This window comes from Rhea americana, unplaced genomic scaffold (assembly GCF_003343005.1).
Source record: "Rhea americana isolate MKP2758 unplaced genomic scaffold, rheAme1 scaffold_551, whole genome shotgun sequence".
In the NCBI taxonomy this organism is placed as follows: Eukaryota; Metazoa; Chordata; class Aves; order Rheiformes; family Rheidae; genus Rhea; species Rhea americana.
Window position 1 is genome coordinate 53016 of NW_028186703.1, and position 10651 is coordinate 63666.

Below are 10651 nucleotides of genomic sequence, written 5' to 3' on the forward strand. Positions count from 1 at the left end.
AAGGAACAGGAAGTTGCTGCAGTGTGGTTAAAAATATAGATGTTTGAAATACGACATCAGGAAGCAAAACAGTTGCTAGAGGGACAATTATAAGATGGTGATCTGATGTAGGCTGCTAAGTGATCATCTACACTAGCGTTGGAACATCCGCACTTCTAGACCAGAAGTTACTCAGTTCCTCAGAAAGCAAGAGGAAACACGCAGAGCTTAGAGGACTCGTCACCCCGACTAGCGTCATGACTCAAGGCACCTTTGAGAGCTCACCCCCGCCCTCCGCATGTGCATTACAACGCTTGTTACAGTTAGTTCTCTTCTCCCACGTGGCCGCTTGATGCCGTGCGATAAGGCAGCAAACAGCAGGAAGAAGTTTTCAGTAGAGTTCAGTGCTGCCCTGAGTGCTGCCTTGGCTCTCCGCCACCGAGCCGCTGCGCGATGTTAGTCATGGCACCTACTTTTCATAAGTGATCGCTCATCATATGTTCCTCTTTTTCCTGGGCATCCTGCAAGAGGCCCCGAGGTCTGATCTGAAGCGAGGAGCAGCACTCAGCTGCTGCCAGTCAGCAGGAGCCGTGCTTGAAACAAAGTGCGCTGCTGAATTTCAGTTGAGAAAACCAGACCTTTCAAACAGGACACACACTTATGAGATGCTAAGCCTGAGCTTTCAGTCCTGTTTGTAAGGGGAATTGAAAGGAATAGGGAAGTGGAATTTCCTTAGGCAAATTATGCAAAARGCTAGCAGGCTTCTCTCCTGATGCTAGTCACATGTGTGCAAGACGAGCAGCACCCTCTTTAAGCATGACACAGGAGCTGACTGAGGAACAGCAGAAAATAAGGCAAGCCAGGAGCCAAGCACCAAATAAACAAAAGAAAATAGTAACTGAATGCTCATTTGGCCAGCTTATCTGTACRCTACTAAGGCAGATGTCCTGTGGGGAGGAAAAAAAGAGAAAACAGGACTAAATTATGGGATTGTGCTCTGCACCGAAGAGCTCTTACTTCGTCTCCTAACTTCTGAGCTGCATGGCTGTGAATTTCAAGAATGCTCCTTTAATGCTACTTGGTCTTAGGACAGGAAGCAAAATTCGATCAGGCATGTATCAGAATAACACCACATGGGTCATCAACAGGCTAGAGAGAACTGTGCCGTGCAGATTTGATACCAGCCCACTAGAATAACTCTTCAGAGTGCTTTTGTCTGCACACATTAGTACCAGAGATGGAAAACAGGTGGGTTGTGGATATTTAGGAGCAGAAATAAAGCCTCTGGAATCCAGTATTTGAAAGGCAGTAGGATCGAGCTAGCACTCACTAAASCATATTTACCCCTTTTCTTACCAAACCTGACCCCTTTCTGTCCTTTTTCTTCCAGGTCACCTTCATCCTGGTCCTGACTCTTTCAAAGCTAGCCAAGGGGTACTTTGGCTGGAGCCTAAGGAGGCAGCTGTAAGACGAAGACYGTAAAGTCAATCTCATCTCCACTTCTGCTTTCTGCCCTCAATCCTTTACTTGAAAAGTCCTTAATCTTTGCTTCTCTGCCACCATCTTTTCATTAAATCTATTCTCTCATTCATTGCCCTCCTCATGTACCCATTTCTTCCTTTTAAATCTGAAATTTCTGCCTTGCATGATGCAGAGGCACACAAGAGTCTGAGCAAGCCTCCTGTCGTCAACTCAGTTACCTTGATCTAAGCTCATGACCGTCTGCCAAAGTGTTACAGTTTTATAGAAATTCTTGCTTATTTTCAGATTAAAATATTGTCTGTACAGAACCTGTAGATAAGCAAGCTGTGACACATCTATAGTTTCTTTATAAAGCACTTCCATGCTAATTTTATTTTTTAAAGTGTAAGAACTTGGCCAAATTGAGGGACTTTTTTAGGTGGGCATCAGGAAGCACAACTGACCTCAAAGTCATCCCTAGGGTTTCAAACCCTAGTTCTAGAGAAACCAAGGTGTGTGTGTGTGGGGGGGAAGATAGACAACACAATTGTTTTGCTCATTAAAAGAAAGTTTCCTCTCCCTGCACTAACTTTTTGCTTAGAAAGAGATGAGGCATTCTGGATGAGTCTCATCAACTACCCAGCAGCAGCTTACAGTGCTCCATGCTGTTTATGCAGTCATAATTTTCCAACTGTTAACCAGCTGCATGCTTCTCAAACAGAACAGTTAGTAGGTTTATAGCTAGCCTGTAACACTGCCTGAGTGGCTTTGGGCACAGGAATAGAAAAACAGTGAGAGATAAGGCAAGAACTGCATGAATATCAATTTGTCAGAATAGGAGATTCCACTATTGGAAATATTTCTCATCACAATTTGTTTTTCCTTTTTTTTWAAAAAAATAATCAGAAGCTCAGTTTCAGGAGTATTACTCCCTTCTGTAGGGATAAACAAAGGTCACATAGATCATCTGCTGTAAGAATTTGTTTTACTGTGAGTGGAGAAACTGTTCTTCCACTAAAGAGAGATTTGCCCAGTCACAAAATAAGGAATGTATTCTTTCCAGCAGAACGCACAGGGAATAGAAACAATAAGAGTGACTTTAGGCAGGTGAAGTACAAAGCGATCTTGAGAACCTCATCCTGCGAAAAAACAGACCAGTTTCAGGGGAGCACCCTTGCCAGGAAAATACCCATATTGCTTTCAGTTACACAGGACCTTTTTGAACATCAGCATTTGGTAACGGTTTCTTACTATGACGCCGAGTCATTAAGTTGATATTCTCTTGATCTGCTGAAGCAGGCTTGGACCCCACCATCTCTCCATAACCTCTTAATCACACCAGCTAGCTCAGCAGTCATCACACCTTCCTCTGCACTTCCAGCTAACACAAACAACTGGCGGGCATCATCCTGCATAAAGAAGGGGAAAACCAAAACAAATTATAAAGGATGTACATCCTTTATACCTTTACACAGTGAGGCTTAACTTCCACATTCATCCTGGAAGCAGCAGCAAGTACGCTGAGGAACCGTGTTCTCTCTCTCTCTCTCTCTCTCTCTCTCTCACACACACACACACACACACACACACACACACACACACACTCTATTCTTGTCTTCTCCTCCAAACTATTAAGCTATTTTTCTCCTTTGGCCAGAAAGGCAAGCTCTGTGCAAGAAGCCATCTCCTCCAGCCCATGCAATGAGATGTGCTGATCAAGGGTGACAGCATGTGGCGCACACCACTTCCGTAGCACCTCCACCCCAGGGATCACTACTCCAGTGTAACATGCAGCATTCACATCAGAAATACAAGCTTTCAGTAATCTGGCATATGATAAAATTCATCTGAAATCCTAATAGTTAAGAAGGATGACTGTGTTCTATTAGAGGCTAATGAAAAAGTTATACTGTAAAAAATAGTTTTAAATGAAAAACCTTTATTACAGAAAGGTATTGTGTACTGTGGCAGCAGGGAAAAGTTCAGTATCAAAAGCTAGTTTTGGATGATCACGAGTTAAAGCTTTGATAAACTGTGTTTTGCTTCAACAGCTGTCATAAGTAAGGGAGACAGCGATAAGCAATTTCTTAGTCAAGCATTTTACTAGCAGATAGAATAGACTGATCAGGATTTGAGTACATTAGCCCTATAGCACGAGAAATTCTTCTCAGAAATCTTAGTAGAGGACATATTTTCCTGTAAGTTCACGTTCAAGATTTATTTGGCTCAGCTTAAAGACCAAGTGGCACAATGCTTTGAAACACTCTGGGCACTGACATCAGAGGCCAAGCAAATTAACCCAAAACTGAATGTTTCCTTAAAAATTCAAATAGCTTGGACTTAAAGGGAGAGGGTCTTTTTTCTTTTTGAGCATTCAGAGCTGCTAAAAGTTCTCATCTGTAACCTCAGTAAAGTAATCCACACAGTATATTGACAATATGTTACAGATCAAAGGTCTTTCACAAAGGCCTTATAACAAACATGCTTCCACTATGAGTGTGATGAACTGAATTTCCAGGATTCATTAACAGAATTCACAGCACAGGCTCAGACTAAGGGAAATAAGTGAAATACTTACAGCTCTGGCAACTTCCCCAAAGTCTATCTTTAGCCTTCCCATGGCTCTTATGATTGCAATAATGGACTGGATAGTATTGCTGTAGACAACCACTTTATACTGTTTGCATTCCTCCTCCGAATAGCCATCCTCATGAATAATCCTGGGAAAAAAGAAATCATTGCCAAGCCAAATCAGAAGCGCATTTATTTCATCTTGCACAAAAATGCAGTTTAGATGCCTGCACTTCCACTTACTTCATCTGCTTCACAATGGTGCTTTTACCAGACTCTCCAGCACCTGAAAAAGTACAGAAAAATTCAAGTCAGCACCCACATGAAATTAAAAGGAAAAGTAAACTGCACCCTCTCCTCTTTCCAATCTAGAAGTCTATCAGGTTTGGAAAAAGATATTTCTTGTGCAAYACTGCTACTAGCAGAGCTTCATAGCAGCTGTTCCATCCCCTTGGGAGGAGATCGCTGAAGAACATATCCATAGGTGCATTCTTCAAAGTTCATTTACAGATGTGAAAATTTACAGATGGCAGCCATTGTGCATTCATCTGCTCAAAAAAGAGAAAAGCAAAATTTCTGAGTTTCCAGAGTACAATTCCTAGTCCTCAAGGTTAGCAGTCAGGGAGATGGGCCTGAAAAACTGAGATAAGGACTTGTTTACTAACCTATCTACCACCTCTCTTCCAATTCACTAGCTATTGTCCAAGGCAGTCCTAAAGCTAAGCATGTGAACTCTGTCTGCTTCTACCCACTGTTACCAAGCTGGGCTAGATAAGAGTATTAGTCTTGAATTACCAGGTGGATACAACCAGAGATCTCAGATCTTTAAGATACAAAAAAGGTACAGTTCAACAGGCCTCACGTGGTGTACAGTGAGGGCAGGCAGATGCAGAACAGACAAGCTCAAGAGCACAGGTAAATTGTTCTGCAACTCAATGCAAAGCAGTTGAAGACAAAGCCTAGCAACACGTCACTTTGTCAGAGCAAGAACGCCAGAATTGATGTTGTGAATTCCCTTGTCCACATAGCACAGCACAGAGTCAACCAAGTGTTGCCCACAACAATTCAGACTAACATGTTTTGTACCTAGCTTTCTGCTGTGAAACATTCCCATGACCTATTACTACAGCATAGTGGTAACGGCAGTAATATCACCCCCACAGCTGGATAGCTCTTAAATAACTGCAGCAAAATTCAAAGAACATTCATGTCTAGACTTGAGGTGGCAACTAAGATGCCTGTGAATCACCACCAGGAAGATCAAAGACCTCGTCTCCTGCTCCAACCAGCTAGCTGCCAACACTGGTTCCCACAGGTAAACGCTACCACTAGACAACTCCTGCATCATTACCATGGCACACCTATATGTATCCACCCACAGAACACACAAGGCAAATTTTAATTGATTAAAAAGTGCTATTCTCTATCATTTCCCACAATACAAGGATTATTATTCTGTGAAACTGAGGACAGAGACCCACAGGTTTAGTTAGGAAATGAGCATTTGCCACAGGATGACTTCCAGTTAAAACATCAGACCTGCAGGCTGTTGCACTTGGACATGTCTGCAYGGCAGAACAGCGTTCCTTCAAACAGAGGCAGAGAAATTTGGCTCGCCAAGCTTCTGCAGACCTCAGGGGGCTGGCTCATTCCTATCTGTCTGCAGGATAATAAACTACAGCCATGCATTTTGCTTTTGAATCCCCAAGTGCTTACGAATTGCAACAGCTTCCTACAGGCACACCAAGCAAAAGCAAACTGAATTTGCAGACAGCAGACAGCACACCAGTGCAGCAGCCGACGTACTTGGACAGCCAATGCAGCAGACACCTACTGCGCAATTCAAAATCATCATGTTATCATGGATAACTGAACTCTGCAGTCAGCAGCAGCTGAGCCATGCTACCTGCACACATGCCTAGCCCAGCTCTGAAGTGTGTAAAAAGCATGTAGAGCATCACCGCATGTCAGAGATGAGGTTAGATGAGAGTTAGTCTATATTACGTGACCGCATGCTAAGAGTTCACCCTAAACAAGCCAGACCAGCCGCTGGTGTAAGGGCTCCTCAGCCCAAAAGGCTCACTCTAAGCTGCAGAACTGGGTCTGCCCATGTCAGGAGAATGAAGTCAAACCTGTCTGGATTTGAAAYGACACAGATTCCCATTTACTTCTAGCATGAAGACATCAGACATCCCAGCCTGCAGAACCTATGTGGGATATACCGAAAATAGTGCCCGTGTGGTATCCGAAAATGGTATTGCTCCAAGCCAGGCAAGTTTTTTTGGAAGAGGGAAAAAACTCAGATATCGCTTTAGATTATCAGACCAATCAGGAAAAATAAAAGAGCTGCTTTCCAGAATGCAAGCTCTTTCTTCAAGCTGTGATAAACTGCACTGTGGCATGCTCTCCCTCCCTTCCCTCCAAAATTAGTAAGAGCTTTCTGGTGCTACTTTTTGGAAGCACAACGTCCTGAAAAGTTTTCCAAGCCTCTTGCAACACCCAGAGACGACAATACTGCATTCCAGATTCAGTCTTGCATCCTTAAACCCTTAGGAAAGTCAACTCCTAGAAACAGCAGTACAAACAAGGTATGAAAGCACAACCAGTTTATTTAAAAAAAGATACCAGAATTAATTTCCTGTTCTCACTACTTTACAGCATATTGGCAGAGGAACCAGGAAACCAAATTCCTGAAGATAAGCACTTYTGTTGTTCATTTTTGTTGTGACAGGTAAACACTACTGCCTTGTTAGGAATTTTGTGCACATTTTAGCTTGCATATTTCACATTCCCTTAGACACTTTTAACATCACTAGGAGAGCCCTCTCACCTGATAAAGGGAATTAAAAGTACCTGCAAGAACATTTAAGTACAGGTTACAGCTATGACTAGAACAGAGCAAACAACTACTGTTTTCTGGACAGTTACGCAACAGCCAAGAAACAAGCAGTTCATTCACTAGTTATGAACATATTGTGCCAACCTGAATCCCAACCTGTTGTAGTCCTAGGAACAAGGGGGCAAGCAGCATACCAGGAACTGAAGAACAGAGCACTTGTGTTTCCAGTCCCAAGTTCATCTCAGTTCCCAGATGCTGACAAGGATTCCTAAGGATCTACTGCTACATTATAAACAGCAGTGATTTTTTCCCACAAAGGTTTCCCCAACATCAGACAAGGTCATTTTCAAGCTGAACGTATATTTCTTTTTCACTTAGGTTTCAAACCAAAAAAAGCAGTCATGTATTTTTACAACCCTCAGTGGCTGAATGCAGTAGACAAATCAGCCTTTTCTGATGCTGAGCAATTTCTTAGTAGGATGAACACTTGGGTGATTGGATCAAGGATGATAGGTGCTCAAGTCAAAAGGGACAAAACCAAAGACAGCAGAATTCAGGTCGAGTTTTATTTGTTATACCCATTTGCAGTTGTCAGAGTTGCACCTCCTTCCTTGGATCATGGCACGATCAGATTGAGACTCCTGCTTCTTTGGACCCATCTTGGCCAGCAGAACACAGAGGCAACAGAACAAACGCATGCTTGTTTGGAGATCAAGCACGAACTACCGTGTGCCTCTCCAGCAGGGCTYTTGGGGTAGGCATCAACCTCACTGCCTATGTCCAGGATATAAATCTACAAGCACCGAAGCCTATAAATGACGATTGTTCAACTAACGCTTTGAGTTTCTGTCTCAGCGTTCCCCTAAAGGATCGTAACGCACAGTGGGAAAGCTGCTTCCAAGATATGGCATGTAGTGCCATTTAAATCAATTAGCCTTTAGTTTGGGCTGAAGGGTTCCCAGATTAGAGCTACTCAGGACAAAAAACTTCCATGCTGCCGAGCCAAATTCTTTGGTTTCCAGACATTTAACTTTTAAATTATTCCTAGGCATAACTGTCCAATTTAATATTTTTCTTCCCTCAAGCCTTAAAATAAAGGCCTTGAAGTAGAAAGATTTCCAGTTCAATCTCAAGCAGAACAGACCCCGTAAGCTAGATTTCATCTTTAATGCTTCTCAAATGGCTTAACAAGGAAGAACAATAAAGTGTTTTAAGCAGAATCCCCCAAACTTTGTGTCTGTGGAAGATATTAACTCTCCAAGATCTGAGCAAACGCTGGAGGCCCGAAACCCACTAAGCGAACAAGGCCTCCTCGCCACAGCTTTCACAGACAACGGCTTCAGCAAGACTTCCGTTGAAACCAGCCATTCTGTAGGACATATCCTTGCATTTAGTCAGCTGTTTTCTTGTGTTATCTCCTCTTCTTCCAGTTGGCAAGATGCCTGCCTTTCTCCTCTGGCTGGCAGGTATTTTGACACAGGTGGTATCAAGAACATCTCTTGTTTGGGAACTCGGCCACGCACGAGTAACATCTGCGCACTTGYGCTTCGGCTTTGCCAGCATTCAATACAGAAGCAGTTAGGGTCAGATCTAAAAGCGTTAACACTTTCTACGATCTATATGCCCAGCATGTCCACCCCGAGAGGAACACAAAACCTCATTTTTAATTTTCCCAGCAATCCTCCACATTGCCTTATTAAACTGTTGCTATTTGGAAGCTTCGGTGTCCCAAAACAGCAGTGCTCAGCCCCGGAACAGCCTGCCTCACCACAGAAATAAAAAAATAAAATAAAAAAAACCACATGTACACTTTTGAACTCAATCTATCTCTTATTTCTCATTGTCGTATTTGCCCTCAGTTCCTCCTCAGATTATCTTAAAGTAATCTATTGCAGCAGCAGGCAATGCTGAACACATCCTGCCTGCCATTTGACTGACAAAACAGYGTCGGGTACAATTACACCGTGACATCACAACACCGCCACCGCGGTTATACAACACTAATTCTAACCACACTTGTTTAACTCTTTCCCGTTCTTGTTTCCAACCCATACACATGCACACTTGAGGAGGAGCTCGACAGAAGAGCTAGCTATGTGCGCAGAGGAAAAGCTGGGGTTTAAGTTTACCCTATGACTTCAAAGGGGCTAACAGAGGTGGTGGTGGTGAAGGGAGATTCACTTCCTCCAGATCTCTTTCCCTGCCAATGTACAAGGCCGAATTGGTGGCTGCAGCACACACTAATAAGGCACGCATCCAAGAGGGCACCGCCAAATAGCGGGACACCTCCTGCAGATGCTGCTCCTAAAGGAGGCTTTATTCAACACTTCATGTCCTCTCCTAATTTCAGCCTCTGTTCTTGCAAGGGCCACGGACACAAGGTATCTCATTAAAAAGCTAGAGACGTCTGCCCTCAAGCTCTGCAATCATTCCCTGCAAGCTCCTGCCAGGGTGGCAGCTGCTTACCAGTGACACAGCCAACAGCAGGCAGAGTCTCACCACAACTGCTCAAAAACAAGCACTAACACTGCTCTGGTCCATCCTGTGAGACCCATACTACATGCTTTTGTACAGCATAAGGTATTTTCAGGTTCCCCTCTCACTATGTGCCTATGGTTTTAGTCTCATCCCTCCTCTTCCTCCCCATACAAGGTACCCAATCATTTGCATTTTACACTTACTTTCCAACCACAGCTCCGACCTCTCCAGCCCTCATCTCTGTTCTTTGACGCCTGAAATTTCTCTAAATATTTGCAAATGCAAGTACTAGACAAGCTCCTATTTTCCTTTTTCCAAATTGCTTGAATAGAGGCAAAGGGTTTTTATAAAAGACTCATACTGGGCTTACTGAATTTGGTAAACAGCATTTAATCTGCACCCCTTGTTTCCTGCCACAAGCCAGCTTCAGTTATTCTGATATATGTTGTTTACACAAAGTGTGGCTTAAACCAGTCAAGCACCTCTAGGAGGAAAAAAAAGGTGGGAATTTAAATGCCACTTTAACACTTTTCCAGCCTACAGAAAGCTGATGCTTGGAATTAGAAATTAAGATGACTAGTGCAACTGGATAATATTACACCTGAAATTCTTACAGACTCCGCAAGCAAAGCATTCAGCCTCTAGGATAATAGGCTTAGACCAGATAGGGAATTAGAAAATTTCAGAAGTTCAAAAACCACAAAATAAGACATGGTATTTTACAGGGTTCAAAAACATCAAAGTCGAGCAATATTTGGACTTTTCACTGGCAAAACAAAGCAAGCCTTTCCTTTCTGCTTTGATTAGCACAGTTACACACAGATCACATTTCATCATGAGAAACCAAGGCTGACCTAAACAGGGATGTTGTAACTCCGTGGAAAAATTGTTTCAGAGGTTTAACTTTTCTTCTCCCAAATTAGCAGCAAGGAAGCCATGGGTCCCACAGCTCTGTTCGCATTCCCTAGAAACGAAGAGCTCATCTGTTAGAAAGGATTTGCTGCTTTTTGCTGCAGTGGTTTCCTCCGCTAGATCAACACGTTCTCAGAGAAAAACAAACAAACCAAAAAAGAAAAAACAACACACACCCCCATAGCTAAGAAGAGTCAGTCTTCCTCAARCCATCCTTCAGATAGTGCTCATTCGTCTCCAGGAACCAGAGCAACGATTCAGATGCTTATCGAATTAGGGAGGCATCGCACCTCCCACAAGCCGAAGAGCCTAAACGAAAACATTTAAGTAATATTCCATAATGCTCATTTGAGCAAAACGCTTAGTGGAGAGCTTGCCACAGTACTGTTGAATTCATTTCTGCTCAAAGCT

At 43.1% G+C, this 10651-nt stretch overlaps 1 protein-coding gene across 1 annotated transcript in view; it reads right to left on the reverse strand.

Annotated features, from left to right (window-relative positions):
• The window catches only part of GNAI3 (G protein subunit alpha i3), a 32388-nt gene that overhangs the window by 10193 nt on the left and 11544 nt on the right, over positions 1-10651 (reverse strand). Inside the window, exons 2-4 of the mRNA XM_085318778.1 lie at positions 4255-4297; positions 4019-4160; positions 2692-2849 (exon numbers count right to left, since the gene is read on the reverse strand). Of these exons, the coding sequence (XP_085174904.1) occupies positions 2692-2849; positions 4019-4160; positions 4255-4297 (343 nt within the window). The remainder of the gene's footprint in view (positions 1-2691; positions 2850-4018; positions 4161-4254; positions 4298-10651) is intronic.